The 23132-nt window shown below is 41.2% G+C and overlaps 1 protein-coding gene across 3 annotated transcripts in view; it reads right to left on the reverse strand.

Annotated features, from left to right (window-relative positions):
* The window catches only part of GPR176 (G protein-coupled receptor 176), a 45506-nt gene that overhangs the window by 17929 nt on the left and 4445 nt on the right, over positions 1–23132 (reverse strand). The window contains exon 1 of one of the 3 annotated variants that reach the window (XM_082058998.1): positions 20021–20144. The exons of 1 other annotated variant lie outside the window; for it this stretch is intronic. In XM_082058998.1, coding sequence (XP_081915124.1) covers positions 20021–20033 — 13 coding nt within the window. In that variant the 5' untranslated portion in view covers positions 20034–20144. Of the gene's footprint in view, positions 1–8744; positions 8878–20020; positions 20145–23132 lie in introns of those variants that run through there. One more of the 3 variants, XM_082058999.1, reaches the window with a different exon arrangement.

Consider the following 23132-nt stretch of genomic DNA (forward strand, 5'->3'; position numbering starts at 1 on the left):
AAAGTTTGTATATTTTACTAGTCCCTGGAAAATTGCTATTACAAATCCAAAAGTTCTTCCAAGATAGCAGAACCAAAGAAAAAGTTTTTCTTAAAATTTATCCACAGGTGTTTCGCATAATCCAATTAGCGACCTAAACACACGAAAAATATGTGGATCCTTTAGCTGAGGCATTCAGAAATCCACCTGTAAAGATTTGCAACAGAAATACTACAATAAGTCTGAATTAAACAGGGAAGGAAACTAACATGTGTAAAAGGATCAGAAGAAACAATAGAGCAAGGGTGGCAAGAATGTCGTGTGTTGATAAAACAAGGACACCACTAACAGCAATAAAAGGGGTAAACAGGGAGGAAAGTGCTGTTTGCACCAGGTCCAGGAGGCCTGTGCTCCGGAACGCCCTCAGTAGAGGTGACTTGTCAGCAGAGGACTCAGCTGTCACACCGTAGGATGACAAGGAGGTGGTGGTACAGGGGGCAGGCACTGCTCTCCTCGCGGTTCCAGCAGGAACACAGACTGCAACCCTGGTTCCCAAAACCACAGGACAGAGACAAGGGGCAGCAACCTTGCCAAGGAATTAGAGGGTAATCAAGAATCACAGTAAGCAGGATTCTGAGGCAGAAGATCCTCCTGTAGTAACAAAAGCAAACCACCCGTGTGCTTACACTAAGAATAAACTATAAAAGAATCTCAAATAGACACAGACGAACATGTATGAGTTGTTTTTCTCATGTCGATTCAATCTGGGTAGCGTATTTTATTTTAAAAAAAAGAAAAAAGTCATTACATAAATTCTCTAAGAGACATCGTAATAAGCCATTCAGGTATTGAAGTGCCAATGCAAGCATAAGTAATGCTTAATGAGGAGGCACTCAGGTAACAGCACAATCTGCTGACAGAGGTTACTTTAACTCTTTTGGATTTTCCAGTGGGAGACAATTCACCAGCAGTAACCATTTTAAACAGTTTGTGATCAGATGTGTACTGGGGAAAATCACATTAGAATCACTCTGCAAACTTTAAAGACAAGTTTAATTAAAGGATACAAAGGGCTTCACATTGATGGTCATTTTAGATTGCATAATTTTAATAACCTCTCTTTCATATTTTGAAAATGATATAACTATAGCAAGAAAAATAGCCACCTGTGTTCCAAGATGTCTTCATTAAGATGTTTCCGTTTTAGCAAATTAGCACATGGACTTATTTCAGATTCTGCTGAGGTGATCCCATTTTCTTTTTTATTCTTTTTTATTCAGCACAGGGAGCTATTTAACAACCCTCTGCCCAGTCCCATCAACACATTCCCATGTCTGGAGAAATCTGCGGATGCTCCATATCCATGATCCATTGATATCTTTGTGCTAACACTGTGAAAGTGCCACAAACTATGATGCTGCTTTAAAAACTTTAATTTATGAGAAGTGCCTTTAGAAGAAGTGTCTTTTCTAAAAACATAGTAGAGGAAGACTTCATCAATGAAGTAATAAACTTGGAATTAAAACAGTAGATGTTCAAGATTTAAGGAAAGAAAAAATAAACCCCCACAGCATTTAACTGAGAGCCTACAATCACCTCTGGAGCCTACTCAACAAAAAATTAACTTCAAAAATCGGCACTATAGTTGTCATGGTTCAACCCGAGCTAGCAATACAGCCACAATAGCCGCTCACTCACCCTCTTCCCCACCCCCCAACAGGGGAGAGAATCAAAAGGGAAGGGAGAAACTTAGATTGAGATAAACTCAGTTTAATAAAATAACAAAATACTAATACACGACTAGTAAATATATATACATATATATAAAACAGAAACAGAATATAAAATACAAGATACTCAATGCAATTCCCCACGAACTCTATCCACACTAAGCAGCCAGTCCCAGGAAGCGATACCCCAGTGCTGAACAGCTGATCCAAAGCGAGAAAAAAGGAAAAAAGGCAGAAAAGCCCGGAGGCCTCTGCAAAATGGCAAAAGGCCGAGCTAAGCACCCCGACCAAAAGCCCCCTGGCTGCACCCCAGAGATATGGAGAGAGAGAGAGAGAAAGATCGAAACTGAAAGGCCCTGATTCCTTTAATCTGGAGCGGGGATGCTAATGGGATGGAATACTCTCATTGATCAGTCTGGATGTCACTCAAGCTCTGCCCCATTCAAGCCCTGCTTCCTCAATACTTCACACCTGTGGGCAGAGCACTCAGAGTGTCCTTGGCTCTCGGAACAGAGCAATTAAAAACTTGAGCTCTGTGCTGGAGTGTTATCGCTTGTTCTCAAACTAAGTCCAAATAATGAGCATGCTAGCTATGAAAAATAATGGTTTGTAACTGCACAAAGAAAATTAACCCCTTTTCAGTCAAACCAGCAAAATAATGATGCAAAAAAAAAATCATTACATAAGAACTCCAAGACGTTGTTAAATCTGAATTCATCCTACCATTGCTTGTGTGAGTAACTCAACAGACCACGGCAGAACCTGCACTCTGAGGAGAGCAAGGGTGTCCCACCTGTATCCTAATGCAGAATTTATATGACGTAGCACTTCCCTGATTCCTGTAAAATTATATTTAGTGGAGATTATTCATTTTTTGTTCATGCCTCAGTGTCCCAAGAGAAAATAAATCAAAACCTCCTGGTATTTCAAAGATGGAAAAGTTAATTCACCATTTCAAGCTTTATTGGTAAAATATGCTAAGAGGGAGATGTAACTGACAACTACAGAAGTTAGATAAATATTTCTTAAAGTATCTAGTGTATAGGTAAATGCCAAAACCACTAATGTAATATTAATATTTGAGTTGCATACACATTAATAATTACTGTTATTGAATTGCTGTTTAATAGGCTAGTTAAAAGTCTTACTCTAGCCGTACATAGCAGCAAATATTGCCAGTATGTCAACAAGCCTTTTCAGAGTTTAAATGGTTAAACTAAAAAAAAAAACAACAAAACCATGCACCAATTATTTTTTATGTAATCTGCTAAATGTCTAGGGGTTTTTTTTTGTTTTCAAAAAAAATAAAGGCAACCCTCCTCCAAGCCAAATACTTGGCCAGTGATTTCCACCACACGGCTTACTGCAATACTAATGGCAGTCATGTAGCTTTATCTTCTGCAATGTTTTTAAACCACATACCACGGCTGTGCCTGCTGGTGCACAGAAAGCTCCCTTACAAGCGTCAGTGGAAGGCACTACTCTCTCAAGGCTGTATGTTTTTGATGTGACTTGATAACATTACTCTGCAAAGAAAATGGAAATTCAAAATATATTTTATAATGCCATACACTAAGAGAATTGTGGAATGACCCAAAGGACTATTTCCATTCCTTGGAAATGAGCAGACTTAATTGGGAAGCATTTTTATATATCCTGTTTTTTGTCATTCCACTGATCCCAGGCTGCCTGATTTATGAATTAGTTGTGAAATATTTCATAACTAGTTTTCCTTTGCTGAGATGATGGAGTCTCTGCAGCACATGCAAGGAGACTTACATTATAAATAAACCTACTTAGAAAAGCTAAAACCAAAACAAAATGCAAAACTGATACCTGAAGCCACTTTCATCCTTCTAGTAGGCTACTGTCAGGGAATGTGGCTGTCCCAATACTAATTTAGATGAACATGCTCATGAAGTCACCTTACTGCCTTCTCAGCCCTGCTAAGGCTGTGACAAAGCAAGGACAGGAAAGCAGGACTTGCAGGTCATCTCCAGTTCTCCCTCCTGTGGACAACTGAATGGAGAGGAGGAGAAGATGGACAGTTTTCCTCTGCTCTTTCAACCCTGTCATCAGGTTAGTAAGTAAGAGTAATGCCACCCATAAAAGAGGGAGGCAGGTTTTTTCTCTGAAATAGAAATGAGGAAAAAAAGGAAGAGATAAGACAACCCCCTGTATGTGTATCACACATGGCAAGTTCAAATTCTTCTGGGAGTATAGAAGTGGAGCTTTAGCCTCCCAGAGGTACAAACGCAGAGACTGATCTGATCATCATTTTTAATTCTCTCTGCAACACAGTAAAAGAGCCTAGGCTGCCAGCAGACCCTCCTTGTGTCGATAGTTCATTCCTCACATCACCGAACATCAGCTCGGTGTGATCAGTGTTAATGTACTCCGGTGTCCCTCTCCACAGCCCACCAGAGGAACCAGAAGCCATTATCTGGTTAAACTCCTATTTCCTTCAAACATCACATCTAGATGAACACTGATAATAAAATTACCAGATCCACACTACTCTGAAAATACATTTAAAAACTGTAATTCAATGCAACTGGCACTAAAATTATTCCCTTTCCTCTATTCTAACTTTTCTTAACTCATTAATTGTTTTATCAGTTTCATGTTGCTGGGTAACAGAAAAATGTTGAAGAAATGCATGCCTCCTCTTCTCTGTCCACATATATACTATTAGGGTAATTTTTTTGTTTCTAAGACTTCTTTATCTCATTTAAAAACATGGAGACTGTATTACAAAGACTGGTTTCGTGCTGTGTTTGTTGGCTACAATAGATACTAGTGGTTGGCTTTTTTTCTTTAAAGGTATCCTCTTTCTGCCAAGTGTTACGTTTGTGAAGGTTATTAATTCCCTTTAATTATTAATTTCCCATTTTTACCCTATTTGAATTGTTCATGGTTGCTTTAAAAAAAATAAAACACATTTTCAACACTATTATTAAGGCTATATTGGAGTAGTTATGCATTTCATGGAATGGCTCTAAAGGTGAGGTTTTTGCATCTTTTCCGAGGATGAAGCAGAAAAAAACCCTAATCTCACGTTACCATTTCAGTACAACAAACGCCAACAAGAACCACAACTCTGCAAAGTAATGAGAGGCAAAGACGGTGTGGGAGGCAATACCTTTTATTAAACCAACTGCAAAAGTTGGGGGTGAAGAGAAAGAGAAGCTTTCAGGCTAAAGATAGATGTCTCTTGGACACAAGAGTTGTTGAGTACTCTTTGATCTGTATTATTATTTACAAGAGCTCTTTTTAATCTGGTTTAGCACAAACCTGGTAGGATACCCCTTACATTTACTGAAATGCAAGTAAACAAAATGCAAAATAAAGCAGAGTTGATGACAAATGTGAATACTAAGTAATCTTCAAAGCTGTTTTGTGACTCTAATGATGCTGTCATTGAGACAAATACTGCATCAACACTATGTACACAGCTCACCTGTTCATTTGGGTGGAATAAAAGTACTTAGCTATTTTTCATATGCATTTTGCCGCATATTTACCTAAAAATCTTTACTCATGTGCCTTTAGTTGGATTATCATTACACTTGATATCACAGAGCCTGCAATCAGAGCAGGTAGAAGTAAAACTCCAGTAAAATTGCTAATTTTTTTTGTTCAGTATCGGTGGCAGTATCATCTGGGCTCCTCTGTTTTGCTTTCTGTGGACAAAATTGATTTACATTTTTGTAATCTTTAGCAAAAAAGACATTTAAAGAACATGGGGTAGCATATAACAATCAGATACACTAGGTAAATCTCTCACATTCTTCACTCTGCACCTTTCAAAATAAAATCTTGGCATATTTACTGGGCCAAGAGAGGCTTCGTTCTAACCATGCTAACTCAACTGAAATAAGGATAAGACACAGAAAATAAACTGACTTGATTAAATACAACCTCTTTTTTACCCTGGAGATGTAACAACTTCACAAATTTACAGCTTTAACAATGTTTTCTAAAGAACAAAATTTCCTTTATCATGAAAACCCTATATAAATGCAGAAAAATGCTTTAACAACACTAGAAAGGCAGGCCAACATTTCTTTTTTTTAGAATCTTTAGGCCACCTCAAACTTCATTCATCTGCTGGAACAAAAGAACCTCACAAAATGAGCTCTCTCAGTACTGCAAAGATGCCATAAAGATTTTGTTTAGCAAGAAACAGCCATGAGGAGTCTGAATGCTTGTTTTTTAAGCACAAATCACATCTGTGACGTCAAACCTTTGGATGCAAAGGATGGTAAACACTTCAGTATACTTCCATCCTACCTTGAGTCTGCACAAACGGGACAGAGCAGTCCCATTGCTACAGGCACGACAATGATTTCCCTGATACCTACTCATTTGTGCAAGGAAAACCAAAGCAAACTCCCATATGTGGTTTGTTACAGTTCTGAGGTCCAAGTTGAGCCCATAAAAAGAAAACTCAGATCTGCAAACAGGTCCTCAGCTCAGATATTACAAAAAATACAGGCTGCTGTTAGCAGCAGTAAACAAATAGAAGAGCCAGTTATAAAGTCACATTTATAATTCTTGAGTACCTTTTCTATTACATCTGTTTAAAAATTTTGCTCTCGTGACTGGCTTCCCTATAAATCTTTCTAAGAAAACCTTCCTGAAAAGTAACCAAGGCCTTTAGCATGAACTAGATCAATACATGCCAGCGCATACGACCTGGCATAACATCCCATAAAATATGGAGGCCAGCAGCTTTATTTACCTAAGACAGTCACTCATAGTAATAGCTGATAGTAAATCAACAAAATGTTTATTTTTCAGACAGAACAAAATACAGGAATCTCCCTTTTTCCTGCTGAAACATCACCAATACACTGGGGCTCAGAGTAACAACCGCATCTGCTCCCCTCCTACACAGACTCCTACGCAGAAGGAGCCTCTTCCTCTCCAACACCCCTTCTCTCTGCACCTCAGAATAATGCTGCCCTTTCTGTGTCACTTGTGACCTGGTATAAGACACTGCTCCTTAGGTCACACAGCACAGAAATCTCTTTCAGCCCTCATCCTGATAAATCATGACAAAGCCAGGCAAGCGCCAGGCACTGGTTCTCTTGCCCATGGATGGGGGATTCAGCACCCACATCACCCCCTCAGCCCTGCCAGCCTTGGCCCCAGCAGTGCAGCTTGTGCCAACAGCCCCAGCGAGATTTCGGTGGCTTTCTCTTACCAGCTGCCAGAGGGTGAGAGATGCTGCAGAGAACAGAGTACATTTCCTTCCCTTATTGTGCCTGAGTGGCCAGAGTAGAGAGAGGGAAGCATATTACAGATCTGGTTGCGCTGCCTGACGGGTTTTCAGCAAGCTACCACACCTCTCACCTTTCTGACCTTTTTAAGTGGGGACCATAGATTAGGCGAGAAAGGCAGAAAGCAGGCCATCCTCTGTCTGCCAGAACGGTGTTCAGAGAGGCACTACCTGCTGCCGCTAACACCCAAAGCAGGGTTACAGACATACCCTCACACAGATGCAACACTGGGTACTGACATTCATCTTGCACGTATGTTTTTTACAATTAGGTGCAGAAGCAAATTTCACACAGGCTGAGGGTGAGGGCTTCAGTGACTCCAGCTGGGCCCCCCAGCCCCTGTCCACAGCTCTGGCAGCCGCCTCCAAGCTCGGACCTGGGCACAGCCCTGCCCGCAGCCGCCCCTCAGGGCATCGCCTCCTGTGTCCAGCGTGCGCCTCGCACCGCTGCCACTTCACTTCCCAGTTAAAGAGGTGAAACAAGGTGCACTGCCACCTTCCCCTCCTTAAGAGAGAGAACATTAAAAAGATAGCAAATATCTCACACAGATCTGCTCTTGACCTATATGTAGCTTCTTTTTTTTTTTTTTTTTTGACCAGAGAAGCACCCTCTCTATTCCAGCTGGGGCAGCTATCTCTTTTTTTATGTTAGGAAACAAGGCACAAAGTTAAATACAACAAATCAAAAGCTCTCATTTATCTTTAAGATTAAACCAAGGTTCCCCACTGCTTCACTGAAATATATGGCACTTTCTAGCATGTGTTTCTTGGGTAAGTGTTGCTGCAGTACAGGTCTATAATTTAATACTCCCTGCTGACTACTAACACACTACTAGTATCTGTGACTGCTATTACATGCTGTTGTTGCAGTAGTTACCATACCAAAAAGACAATTCTCAAAAAAAAAAAATCTCTCTGATTGCACTCAGGAGGCTTAGCAACAAAATAGAGTCAAAAGGTTACAGGAAAAACAAGATGTGAGGAAACTCTTCAGTCTGACCGCTGCCTTCTCCATAGACCAAAGTAATTTTCTGTAACTTACCTCCATATCTGCAGTCAGATTGCAGTCTTATTCCAGTTCTTTAGAAGTTTTGCAACTGTCAGAGTTTAAAAAGCACAGAACTGTTTTTTTTTATTGCATGCTCCTGCGATGGTCTCCGTTTATAATCAATTTTTTGGGAACCCCTGAGCAGCAGCAAATTGTTCAAAAGACTCCCCAGGTTGTGGCAGAATTATTCCACACAGTGGTAGTATCCGATTAATCAGAATAACTGAAAGCACTGAACAACCAGCAGGGATTTTCTAATTAAGACTCTTCCAATGTAGTGAGCAATTCACAAATCAAAATTTATTTAAAAAATAGCTTAAGCTAAGCAAAATAGAAGTGGGGATTTTTGTTTGTAGTTCGGGGTTTTTTTAAATCAAAAGTATATGAAAACTTGATTTCTAGAGCTTCCAAAGGTATAGCCTGGACACTGTTGAGAATGAGAGACCAGAAATAGGAGTACTGAGATGAGATCACAGGGTTCCCTAAGTAGCCGTGTTACCTTTGGAAGTCACTCATGGCCCAATTTTGCAAAAGCAGATAATGATTCTGCTGGACAACACCCCAAGTCTGAAATTCAGGAGATGGCAAACAGCCATCTGTACAGCTTCGCTGGACAGACAGCCAAAACTCACTTATAATTTCTGACTATTTCAGCTGTATGGACATATATGCAGATCACAACCATTGCTCCTTCTGCTCTTACCTTCATGTACTCTAGCTTCTTTTTCTGCTTCCTTTTCTCTTCAGACTTTAGAAATCTAAATTATAAGCTCTTCAAGACAACACCAGGCATAATGAAGAGTGAGTTATGCAGATAGGCTGAAGACCTTCAAATGCTGGGGAAGCAGAATTCCAAATATTGATCCATAACGCACAATACAAGCTCATGTGAAATTTAAAACTTAACTAAAATGATTAAGTCAGGGAAGAAGAAAAGAACAGTAAATTAGTTCAAGACATAACTACGGAAACTACTCTAGAAATTAGAAGCATTATAGGCATGAAGTAAATTGTTATGGCAAAAAGCCAAGTTACATAGTCTTGACTAGTCTGAGCCTGGCCACCATCTAGCATGAGAGACCAGAAATAGGTTCAGGAATTTTCTGGTGTCTGAGCATTTTCCATTCATTGCCCAAAGGATGTTGACACTGGTTTAAATGCACAAAAAGGTATTAATGGGGTCCATGGCTGATGGCATAAAGGGACCTCAAAATTAATTTAGAGATTAAAATAAAATGGAGAAAAAGTGAGAAAGAAGAGAAATAGGAAAATCTCTGCCACATGGTGACAGAGAGGGGAAGCAATGGGGTCACAAGACAAATGTCCTTCCCTTGATGTCCTTGCCAGAGCAGCTGGTGGTGATGGTGAAGACAATGAGGCTGATGATGACTTTCACTATGCTTTTCCCTAGTAAGAACAGTACTTTTCATCAGGACCCAATCAAACGCCCCGTTTCCCCCCCGCCACAACACTTGGCACTGCCTGGAACACACCTCATCAGGTGCAAGAGCTGCTCATTACTCATTGCTAAGCTTTGTGTATATCTACGATTGGGATATGTTTATCAGATATTTAAAAAGCTATTACATACTTCGATATTCACCAAGTCTTGTTCTTCCCCCATTGTTAAACTAAAGGTTACTAAACAAGAGGTCAGAGAAGGCAAGGGAAAGAAGAGGAGATTTTTTTCTATTGGTGGCAATCACTTGCATGTGTGAAATTAAAGATGTTAAACAAGTTCAGTGATAAAAAGCATCAAAGCTCAAGACAAATGCTTACACTATCTGATTAAACAAAGTGGTTAAAGCACCTGCCACTTATAGGCACCAAAAAACCTCAGCACACTATGCCAATATCCTTGTCCCCAGGGAATGGTAGTTCAATTCAAGTGTCACCTTGGCACATGATGACTGGTACCCTGTGACCAGGTACGAAAGATCAGTTGAATATTAATTTCATTTTATTCTGAATAGAGGAGCTGACACTGAATAAGAGTGATCATTTAGAGCAGGTTTATGTAAACAAATGCAAATTTTTGTGTTAGACACAGCTTACAAATGATAACATATAATTAGGTAGTCTGAATTGTTTTGTCTGAATGAGAAGCGACACCAGATAAAAGATTTGCTCTTAGATATGAGAGGTAAATAATCTCAACTATTACATAGAAAAGCAAGAATGTGTACAAAGATGGATAGTGCTTTGCTTTTTTTAAGCAGAAAGGCTGGTCTTTTGCTATCTCTCCCAAAAAACCCGTCTTTCAAAGATGACTAGATAAACAGATTTCATTTGTGGTACAGCAAAAGTAGGTTCTTCTTTAGTGTGCTTGGATAAGTCAGTGGTAAAGACAAACACATCAAGTCCATGCCTAATATAAAATGAAGATATTTGAAAAATTATATTCCTTAAAAGCAAACAATTAAACAAAAAATACTTCACTTAAAAAGTTGCTGCTACCTTATACTGATCATGCTGTACTTTATGCTAGCAACTGAGAATATACGGAAATGCAAGGGCATTTTAGCCACCCAAGGCTTCAATACAGACTGCATACAGCCATGGACTTGCAGTATGATATGTGTAGAATCAGTTCATGTTCAGGCTATTCTTATTGCTCTCTACGCTGCAGCAACACAAGACAGACACCTCACCACAGGCTGCCACACCAGTCTCAGAGATAATCCACTTCCACACTAGAGCTGGATATGCAGCACAGAAAGTCAGTTTTCAACAATTTAAAAAAGGACTGGTCTTGTTTTTCCAGACTAGTATTATTGGACAGATATGACTATACAGCACATGAAGATGGCCTTGACCAAAAACTGAAGCGGATTCAGAGCCTGCCTGTCTCCCAGTCCACAGGAAAACCTTGCAGACAGCCTGCAGGCAGCCTAACTCACCCCAGTTCACCCAGGGACAGACCTGAACCACATCTCTTTCCACCCCTCCAAGTAAAAACCTACTGAATTATCTTTCGCATATCATATTCTCAGGACGGCAAAGTTACCTGCTCTCTGAAAATAGTAGAATGTATAGACAGAGACTGCTAACAATGCTTCATCAACAGTGCTAAGATACATGTAACATTATTAATAGACTACTATGCAAATAGCAAGCATCTTTGTTAGCTCTCTGCATTATATTAAATGAAGAAAAGACCACTTACTTGCAGTGTATATAGTTAACAGAGGCTCTTGTTCTCTATTTGCCCTTCCTAGACATTTCCACATATAATTTCTTCGGTTTAGACCCTATCACATAGAAACATCTTTGACCATGCAACCCTCATTTTCGGTCACAAAGCAATCACCTCTGACCATTGGATTAGCCCCAGCAAATATAAGGTGTTCTGAGGCAGCTATGTATTTGGATCTGTCCACATTTTGCTCTAAAAAATTACCACAGAAACAGAATTCAAAGAGCAGTTCAGTGTTTTCAGCTCTTTTGGAACCTGAAGTGCAATTTCACTTTCTTAAATGCCTAAAATAATCAAAATAAGTCTCCAGAGGCTGGTACCACATCACGCAGTATCAGCCTTTGCCAACTGCATGGGTGTATCCAATGGGTATATCCTTTAACCAGATTATTTTCTTCTGCTGTGTTTTAAAAACTGAATAAAACAAAAAGATGTCTTTGCTGTCTTACTACAGAGGCTTGTTACCGTCACAAAATTTTTAGTGTGGTGGCAATTTGTTTCTTTTTTTCAAATTAAATTGCGGACATAGAATACTGAACTTAGCCAAATCTAGCATGAACACTAGAGAACTGCACCAGGTGAAAAAAAGGATAATAGATGAAAAATTTTATAAGTGAAGAAAAAGAACATCCTGTAATACACTATTGAGTTCTGCAGCTGTTTCTGTAAGTATTATAGTAATTCTGCTGACCTGTACATGTTCCTTGCAATGTTCCCTTTTTCTACTAATACATCAACGTTTGGGTGAAATGGGCAAAATAAGAACTGTATCTTTTAGAATATGTGTTCCAAAAAATATGGACATGTTAAAGACCAGTATACATGGCAACATCCCACTATAATTTCCTGATGATTAGCAGTCATATACACAGTGTTACTTTACACATGTGTAGTTTCCCAGACTTAACCTATACAAGATGGAGACATATCTGCAAAAAGCAGATGGATGCTACATCCAGCCATCACAGGGTATTTGTGCACTCCAAACAAAATTGCATGAATGCTTATCTCTGTGGTAGGAGTACATACAGCAAACAACAGTCAATCAAACAGCACAAGTGGCAGAGCTGTTTCGCCCAGGAAAGGCAGAACAGTGGGAGGGCAAGCAAGGCTGGTGAGATTGGGGCTGGCCTTCTTCCTTTGGTGGCCACGAGCTTTGGGTGAGAGGGTGTTTGCTGAGGCTGCTCTGAGTGTTTGCCAAGAGACTACTGTGGAGGATATAAGAGGGTGGGATGTGGGAGGTCTGCAAGGTGGTCCCTCCATCCTGACAAGGGGGCTGAGCATATTCAGAGCAGAGGTGACAACAGGGCAAAAGGCAGAAGCTAAATAAACAGAGGAACATAGCAAACGGGTGAAGCCAAGAAGGATGAGCGCACTGGGAGCCTGCACTGGCAAAAGTACAGATGAGCTTGCTTCTCCACACATGCTCATTCATACATGCACACACTCTTCAGTTTATCTCATATAGGCTACATCTTACTTCACTGCTAAGCATCTTAAAAAGGCTACAGGATGGTAGGATAGCAAACTTAACTATTGAAGCAAAATACAAGCTAAGCTAATAAAATTTTTAAAAAACTAACGTGTTAAGCTCAACATGCCAGTCAAAGTCCAGGAACAGACAGTGCTACTGGCCGGAGTGCAGCACATGCGATTACCTGTTCAGGGGCAGGTTTTGTGTGTGTGGAGAGTGCAAGGAGCTCCTGGCCCTCATCTTCTTCAGGTGGCAGTGGCTAAGTTGAAACAGGTAGGAGAAACAAAAAGGTCCCAGATGAGGCCTACAGAACAGTGCTGCATAGCCTCACCTCCACTGCAGCAGCTCTTGCAGTGCTGGGGCCATGAAGCTCAGGGGCGGACAGGATCCATCTGGATAAGGGTTTCCTCTTCCATACTGGATGCACCTGCAGTAGAAAGGACTCCAAGGAAAGGAAGCAGCAGCAGGAGGAGGTTGCTTTACCAGGCAGAGAGCCAGCTGTCTTGGAGACATCAGGGAGGAAGAACTGCGGGTAACTTGTCTGTCAGGTGCAAAGGGAGCAGACCTCCCGGCATCTCCCGATAGCCCACAAGGAAGGGCATGGTCAACGGTCAGTCTGTGTCAGTACTGGTGACACAGGGGAGTGTCAAAGGGATGTTCTGGAGGTTCAGTTTGAGTGAACAACCAGGATACTGAAGTCCAGGACCTTCCTAACCACTGTCATTAAGAGACTCAATAAGAGCTCTTTACATTAAGGCAGACATCTGGTGTCCCAATGCATGAATGAGATGCTGAGAAGGAGATTTTACATACCTTAAGAAAGGAGGTACCTTTTGAGACAAGACAGACCTGCAGAAGAAGGACAGGCTGGCTGTACCTTAACCAAACTGGAATCAGGCTGAAAATTGCAGGAAAACATTTAAAGTAAGAGCTGGGGAAAGTGAAAAGGCATAAAGAGGCACCTGATTCAGACTGACACAGTCCAAAGAGGTTGTAGCTAATGCTTCTTTGAAAAGGCCATGGGAAACAAACAGCCTAATACGACAAAGAGAAAAGGCACACCACACTATCCTCTCTGTTCTAGATGCTCCTTAAAACTGCAGATATTAAATTGAAATAACAACAAAACCCACCCTACCTCAATATTTTCCACTTTTTCCTATTAATTCAGGCAATAGCAATAGAAAATGTGGTTTAGCCTCTTGTATGTCTGACTTTGGTGTTTGTTCTACAGTATCAGAAATTAACCGGTTCTGCCATAAGAAATATATTAATAGATACACAACAAAAGTATGGCATGCTGGAATCTGAACACAAGACCAGTGACACAAGATACGTAGAGAAAGGTAGAAGAGATTACATGAGAAGCAATATCACTCCATAATTTAGCAGTCTTCTGGAAGAATTGTTGAGTTCTTGCATGGAATTGCTTTGACAGACAAGAGAGTAAGTCAAAGGTGGCAGAAAAAAAACAGACTAAAACCACAGTCTCTGCCCTCCAAAAAATTACAGGCTCTTTTTTTTTCCCCAAGAAAATTGGCAGAACAGAAGGAAGGACCCCATTTGTCAGGAAGTAAGTCAGACTATTCATGATGGAGAAGAATGTAAGTTACAGTGTTGAATATCATAACTAATAAAGCATTTTAAAAGGTAGCAGTCCACAGCAACCTCCTAGCAATCCCCAACAACAACAAAGGACCATGAGCAGAGAATAAGACAATTAGAGCCCTCCCTGACATCACCACTTCAGCTTCACTACCACTTTTGTTACTACCATAATTGCCATTTGCATTGTCAGGCAGATCTAATGCCTTACTGTAAGAGGCTATGTGATTTCTTATTCAGAGGGCCTTTCAGCACAGGATATTCTCCTTATTGCAATGTTTCTATGGAAGCTGGCTGACTACAAGCCACCGGTTCTTGTCCCTGCTTCCAGCTGCTAAATCTAATTTAAAGATGCTAAAAATAAAAAAAGGCTCACATGTAGCAGTACTGTTTGGAAAGCAAGAGGCTGTACTTCCTACAGGGATAGCACTTAATCAGCACTGAAATGAGGAGAGGTACAATACAGTAATTGTTTCCCTAGTACTTCTGCCATTTGCAAACTTTCTAGCAGTACCTAGCCCACTCTCAAAACATTTTCAGGACACCTTCCTTGTTAGATATTGAGACAGAAAGTATAGGAAACATAACACAGAGAAGTCCAAAGTCTTTGGACTTCCAGTTCAGCTGTTGTCCAGTGACCACCTATATTGGGCATCCAAAAATGCAGAGCCATTTACAAATTCTGTGATGGGCCAGGGAGGAAGGGAGAGGGAATCAAACAAAAGAAGTGCAACATGAAAATAAAACGTTCTATTGACAATTTCGGAATTTTTCCTCAAATGTACACAGGATTGTGGATGTGTATTGTAGATGCAGTGGAAGACCACTTGGGGATTGTTCAAAACTTATTATGGGATGTTTATGGTAGGCAGAAAAAGGTGGGGAAAAAGGAGAGTTCAGGGTGGTTTGAGGAGGAACAAGTGTGGGAGACTAGAGGGAAAAGGGGGAAAAAGCCAACTATAAACTGGCATTTCGTCAGTGCACTTGTCTGGGCATGCAGCCTATCCCGTCTTCTCATTGAATTCCATTTCCAACTCTTCTTGTGGCTGGGCAGCTCTCTACTCTGTGGGCCTGTGTGCATACAAAGGGCCAAGTGCAGTAACTAGAGTCAGACCGTAGACATCAGGGCCCACACACCAGGGTGTCAACAGCTGGAGAGACTGGAAAGTGTGCATTTGTTTGAGTGTGTATGTCAGTGTGTAATTACTACTGAACATCCAGCCAGACTAACCAGTAAGCAGGGTATGATGCTTAGGAGACAAGTACTGGTGTGGCATTAAGACCAGGCCAGATACCAGAAGGGACAAGAGGGCTCTAAAAGTCAGCTAGTGGAGGACCAGCAGGTCAAAGCCAGTAACTGGAGAGACCTTGGGATTTAGAGGTCAGCTCCTGGTGAGGCCATAGTTCTGGGTCAGCAACTGGAGAGACCTGTCTTCACGTGTGGGTCTGTGTCTGGGAGACCAGGGGATCCTGGGCCAGCTACTAGGAGTCTAAGATCAGCTACTACAGGGGTATCCATATTGATGTATGAATATGTATATGCTTATGTATTTTACGCTAATGGGCTTTTACCCTGAGCAGCCAGACAGGGGAAGAGGACAACGCCATTGGTGCTCTTTGTGTCTGCATGAGCGTTGCATTTTCTTTCTGTATCAGTTTGTGTGGCTGCTTGTGCATATATGTACATATAAGTACACATGTATTGTGCGCATGTGTGCCTCTTGGGAATATGTGCTCAGCCTTTCTATGGCTGGGCCTGAGGACACAGAGCTGCAGGAGCCTCACCTCTATCAACCTACAGGATTCAGCAGCACCTAAACACTTAACAGCATCTTTTCTGAGTAGGAGAGAAGTCTACAATTATCTGGATCTTGAAAAATGCTCCAAATAACTGACAAACTTACTTTTTCCAACACCACACAAATAAGAAATTAATTATTAAGGATGAGCAGAAGAGAATAAAAACCTCATTTAAGTGCTCATTGCACCTGCTCAATAGCAAGCCAATAAAAGAGATCAGTAAGAGAACACCATTTAAAATTCTTCCTAAGTGCTTCGGTTCATTCATGCTTGCAATGATAACTTACTGTCCATAATATCCAATACAAAATCTTAATGTATCCAAACTTTCACCAAAGTTCAAAACAGTCAGTGATATATATACCAGCTGGCATTTGAGGAAATGTAACTCACAATGAAAAGCAAAACATGACATTTAGTCACTTAGTTAAACAGCTCTGGTCTGCAGCTGTCATTAAAATGTTCACATGGGGACTATAGACAGTAAAATGACTGGTATCAATCAGTTTCACCCTAAATAGGGATCAGTTTAACATCCTCAACACAGACGAGTTTAAAGACATTGACTAACCCCCCAGCACAAGCCTGAGGAATGCTCTAGCATACAGTATCCCTAGAGTACCAGGCACTTGCATTACAGATATAAATCATTGCATCTCCTACATTTCCAGACCAGGTAAATCATTATTTTCCCAATGCCTCTCTCCCAAATCCCAGCAGTGCCACCTGAGCAGCCCTTCGGCCTCGGACAGGCCCGGCGCCTGGGCTGAGGCACAGGGAGAAGAGCCGTCTCCATGGCAACGGGTCTCACCACCCCTCTTCTTCACCTGCTCCCCAAACTCAATTTTTCTTCTGAACAGAATTGCTTAGTAGTTCACCTGAAGATACACAAAAAGCAAATGCATGACAGCTATTCCAGACAGGTTTTATCAAAGGTACAGCCTGACCTGGGCTTACAGCTGCAGGGTCCATCATTCCTGAGGCGTGGAATCACCCATAGGAAAAAGCAGAAAATTATTACTCTAATGTTATGATACTATGTTATTACTATGCAACTATTATTACATGAAAATATCACCACTCATATAATTACATTTTCCTGATGCTTTCAGTGACTTTTTGCTCTGCCAAACTTCAACTATTCCAGCTGATCAGCAAAGTCAATCTGTGCAAAGTGCCTGGTTTATAAGATTTCACCTAAAACAATCCCAATGTTTTTAAGAGAGACACCAATAGAAACAAAACATCTTCTTTCCCATACTCAAACCTTTGGTGCACTTTTTTTTAGCCTCACATGATTCTACCCTTTTTGGGGACAGGGATACAAAATTTTGCTGGAGATGTGCAGATGTGCCTCTCTTTCTTCAAAAATTGGCTCAGTCTAGCCTTTCATCATGTGCCTGCAGTATTTTTTACTGCAAGATTCCCTGCTTCATTCTTTGTAGAAGATGCTTGCGGCAAACTTCACTGGTAGCCATTTCAAAATAAGAATATTTATTTCTTATGCTGGTATGTATTTGCCTTTACAAACACATTACCTAGACTGCCAGTAAATGTAGGATTGTATCCCAGAAGGGGTCTATCCCTTTATAAATCAGATGCCGTAACAATTCCATTTTACATCTGCTGTGCACAGGTGTCAAGACACAGAGATGACAATCAGTTTGAAGGGCAGGGAGAGGCTGGAGCCAAACAGCTCATGGGAAGTCCTCAGGAAAATGGTAAATCCTCAGCAAAAGAGGTGAGCCTGAAGTGTCCTGCAGGACACAGAGAAGGCAGCAGGGGTTCACTTTTCACTTGGAAATCTGGTATCTGTTTCAAAGCCTGCTGTTCCCTTTCAAAGGACACCTCCCTTGGATATCATCACCCTGTGGTTAGAAACCAGGAGGTAATCAAGCTAACCGACAGCTTTCAAAGGAGTGCCATAACCACTAGGTTAGAGTTCAAACTGTATCACAGCACCCTCAGACTTTCCAGTGAAATTTCCTTCTGTACAAAACAGATTTGGGAAAACAAAAGAGCAAGTAACAGAGAGGCTCATTCCCCAAACCCTAATGAAGACATTGATTCACAAGATTTGGGAAAGTTTCCTGGATTTGGGATTATTTGGGATTCATTTATTACAAAATGCACAGAAAGTAAGATGCACATTCAGTCTGAGGAGTAGACACTGGCACTGAGGACATCCCTTTCTCATTACAATTTTCATCCATTGTTTAGTGTGGGTTTGTTTTTTTTTCCTATATGTCTGAAACAGATGATTTTTAAAGAAGAAATCCATGTAGTTTTATCTACGTGGCTAACATGAAAATTCTGAACAGCCTCAAATAACCTCAGAGCACACGCAGACTCTCAGATCTGGGAAATATGAAAAGAACAGAAACTACAAACCATGATAATGGCATATAATCTCCCCTAAGCCTAACATGACATGAACATTTAGCTATGCCCATGATACAGTCAGTAAAAGCACAACTCTCACAAGCTCCGCACTTAACTGCAATTATAATAGTATAATATGTAAATTTGTATGTAAATAAGAGAACCGTGGAAAAATCCACATTAAGATTGACAGAGCCCTATCACGAGCTCCCTCACAACCATTACTCCCTTTCCCTGAGAATAATTAAGGTGCTACTGTACAGTGCATTCCACCCATCAATTTTATCTCCCTTTCAAGTTAAGCTCACTGTGCATGCTGACTACAAGTGCTCTCTGGAGATCTTCATTCCAAGATCTCCTCCCGCCACTTGCACTCAACTGAAGGCAGTCGCAGCCACCTACTATCACCTCTTCCAGACACAGCTCAGAAGTAATACTCCTTATTTCTGTCAGAGGGTTGGTTGCAGTGCTGAAGTAGTAATTAGTCTCTGTAGATTGATTATCTCTAATAGCAAGAGAAAAATATCCTTCATAGACCATTATTCCTGTATTCACTACAAATCTGATCTCAAGAATCTTTGATAAAAATGAAGCTATTAAAAATTTACTCACTTCGAAAAGGAGCCCTGTGTCATCCCAAACCTCGGGGTGGGGGGGGAAACCAGCTTTTATTTGCCATTCAGCAGTTACATTGTCACTTAGTTAAAGTCATTGTCTACATGTATCCTTTTTCAAAGTTGTGACAGCTACAAGTGTAAAAGCAGTAACTTCGTATTCTTCTGAATCACACAGCTAATATTTTTTTCACAGTTACCATGTTCAAATACTCCTGTTTTCATAAACTGTTAATTCATTTTTGAGTAGCAGCCAAGAATACACTAGAGCTTTTTGCTGTTGTCTTTTCATGCTGGAGGAGGGAATGGTGGGAAGAAATTATCTGAATTAAAAAAGACTATGAATTTCAGGTTACAAATGTAAATTCTTAAATCCAATGAAGAACAACCTACAAGCTTTGCTCTATGCCTCTGTCCTCAGACTGAAAGATCTGAAGCTTCTATTTCTTCTGACTGCGAGTATGCAATGAGTAATACCAACAGCATTGGTGCTGTACTGTGCTTTACTGAAACACAGGGCAGCGCTAGTTGCAGTCCTGCCATACTGTAGTTAATCTTCACAGCATGCTCTATATATTAGAAGCCCAAGCAGCCTGAGATATGCCCCAAAAAAAGGAAGAGTGAGATCACTGCACAAGCTCCATCTCACTATATGGTCTTCACAATGAGAGAATAAATGAGAAAATCTAGAATGTACCCAGTTTACACAAGTCTCAGAAGCGGGACAGTGGGAAATAAAAAACAACTAGGGTAATATAACACAACTGCTGCACAGCACACTTCTCAAATGGCAGAAATTTCTTTACCTTAGGGTCTTCTTATCTGTAAAGCCAATGCAGATACACCTGCACAGCCCAATGTAGCTCTCATTCTGTTAGTTACTATGGGAGATGCCAGCCGAGTCTCACCTTCCTGGCCCATTGATTCCAGGCAGTCAATCACAGTCTTCTCTTCACTGCAGCAGGCAACAAACACTGGTCTCTCCTCAAATGGCTCCTGAATATCCTGGTTCCTCAGCCTGCCCTGTGAGAATAGGCCATGTCCACTCATGGCAGAGGTACAAACAAATGAGCACAACAAGCGAGCCATGAGCACCATTACCTGAGCCATGCATTGCTCTGGGACATGCCAACTATCGATTGACAACAAATCATACAAAAGCTGATTCTCCATTCCATTCTCCAGCAAGAGGAACCAAGTTCCCACGGACATGGGAACACTATAAATCTTCCTTCTCTACCATTCAAATGGTACTTGTCAGTCCTCTTCCAAATAAATCCCTACTCAATCAGCAAAACTCATCAAATCTCCCTTTTTTTTTTTTTACTTACAGAAGAAAAAAAAAAAAATTCCAACCAGAACTTTACTCCTGCTCAAAGAGGAGTAACTTTAGAAACTGCATGAAAAACGGTGCTTTTGTTGCTTATTTGTATCACTGATGGCACTCTGATGCTGTTGCAATAGGCAGCAGAGCAACACTGCAAAGCGGACAGACTCAGAGGAAAGACTCTGAAACAAGAACCCAGAGACAGATAAATAGAGTAACATGCCAAAAAAAAAAAATAATAATGAGAACGGAGAACGTGGTCTCCATCTTCAAAACTTTAGTAATTTGACAGAGCAGCAGTTCTAAACCTAAATTTTATGTCATCCTTCCTTTTATCAACTCCACATGATCACCACCATCCCTTCGATAGTAGCCATTTTAACTTGCCAGCAAAGGACCTGAGCCAGTATTACCATGAGTGCAAACCATCATTCACTCCTACAAGCAATCCTGACCTTGTCATCTTAGCCACATCCATTTGGTGGCAGTTGGAGGGAACTGGCTCAAAACACAGGTTAGACAAAAAAAAAAAAACAACAACAATTTCTACAGTTCTCACAAGGCAATAAAAAATTATCTAACCTGAGTCAGGCAGAATACACAGGGGACCGCAGAGCAGACAGATCTGTGTGGGATTAGTGGAAGTGCAGCAATCTCCAAGCAAATTTCTACCACTCTTGTTCTTCCACTGACAACTTCCACATCCTCTCAAAACAAGTTAGGACATGCAAAGCTCAAATCATTTGACACCTTTCACCACACAGATTTAAGAGAACCAAAGGGAATCAGAACAAACATCATGTGTTGCTTTTCATTATATATTGCTCCCATCTGCATCCTTCCAACAGCTAGTAAAATCAGCTACTTCTTGCTATTGGTGCCTTTCACTTTCCCTCATATTTTAGCTTTCCTTATGATAAAACAACTAGGGGCAACTAAGGGGTTCAAAAAACAGTCATTCATATGCGAGAGTTGACAGAAGCACTGTAATTATTTTGGCTTCTATTCTGCTATAATAACTTTTATTTGAAGCAAGAGATTTAATCATACTGTACCTGCACAGCTACAGCCTAAGCAGACTACTGAGTCCAATTCACCTGACCCCACACCAGAAACACCTCTCTACACATCTACTTGTCATTCCACAGCTCTCGAGGCACCTATTCTCTTGATTTCAGGGAGTACCAAGTACATGTGTGGATCAGAAAAGGGAAGTAGTAACAAGAGGCATGGTTCTATCCCTCAGTCTTCTGCTAATGCTCAGCATGCTTCTATTTTTTTCTCTAACATGCTTCACATTCCCTGATCCAAGTACAGTTTAAACAGTGGAACATGAAACATTAGTGGCAAGCGTTTTCACTGCTTTATTCTACCTGTGCTCTGAGTTCACAAAATCATAGAACAGCTTGGGTTCAAACAGATCTTCAAAGCTCATCCAGCCCAACCCCCTGCAATGAGCAGGAACATCTTCAACTAGATCAGGTTGCTCAGAGCCCTGTTCAGCCTGGCCTTGGATGTCTCCAGGGATGAAGCATCTACCACCTCTCTGGGCAACCTGTCCCAGTGTTTTACCACCCTCAGTGGAAAAATGTCTTCCCCATGTCTAGCCTGGATCTGCCCTCCTTTTGTTTAAAACCATTACTCCTTGTCCTACCACAATAGACCCTGCTAAAAAGTCTGTCCCCATCTTTCCTGTAGGCCCCTTTTAAGTACTGAAAGGCTGCAATAAGGTCTCCCTGGAGCCTTCTCTTCTCCAGGCTGAACTACACCAACTCTCTCAGCCTGTCCTCACAGCAGAGCTGTTCCAGCCCTCTGATCATCTTGGTGGCCTCCTCTGGCCCCTCTCCAACAGGTCCATGTCTTTCCTGTGCTGAGGGCTCCAGAGCTGGACGCAGGACTCCAGGTGGGGTCTCACCAGAGCAGAGCAGAGGGGCAGAACCACCTCCCTCCACCTGCTGGCCACGTTCCTTTTGATGCAGCCCAGGATACAATTGGCCTTCTGGGCTGCAAGTGCACATTGCTGGGTCATGTCCATTCTTTCATCCAACAGTACCTGCAAGTCCTTCTCCTCAGAGCTGCTCTCAATCCCTTCATCCTCCAGCATGTATTGATACCAGGGGTTGCCAGTATCAACGCTGGGGAGCAGACAGCTTACAGGCTGGGAAATGCCATTGCTATGAGAACTGCCATTACTAGCCCTGCAGCTGCATAGGATGACAGCGCTAATAAGGCCTCCTGGTCTCATACATACTTCATGCCTCACCTTGTGTAAGTTCATTCATCAACATGTGCAAAGCATTTAAAGCTCCCCAGATGAATTCCCCAGTTCCTGCACTCAGCTAAGCATCACAGACATATATGGCACATCTTGAATATACTGCAAATCTTTCCCTCATAGAAGCAAACTGAGCTGCTGATCAGAACTAAACTGACCAAATTTCTCCCTCCGTTGCCTTGTGCTGAAACCTTGCGGTAGGCCACAGCCAAAGGAGTGCATAACAGGTAATAACAGTACCAGTTGCATTCAAAGTACAGAGATTATGATTTACCCCATTTTATTCCTCAGTCCATGAATAATCAGATCATAAGTAGTTCGCTAAGCAAGAGCTTCCACAAAAGCAGTGGAAGATCAACAGTAGGAAGTTTCTGCAAACAGACTCAAAGTCATATGAACAGCTATTTAAAACTGTAAC

This window comes from Streptopelia decaocto (assembly GCF_964273445.1).
Source record: "Streptopelia decaocto genome assembly, chromosome: 7".
Taxonomy (NCBI): Eukaryota; Metazoa; Chordata; class Aves; order Columbiformes; family Columbidae; genus Streptopelia; species Streptopelia decaocto.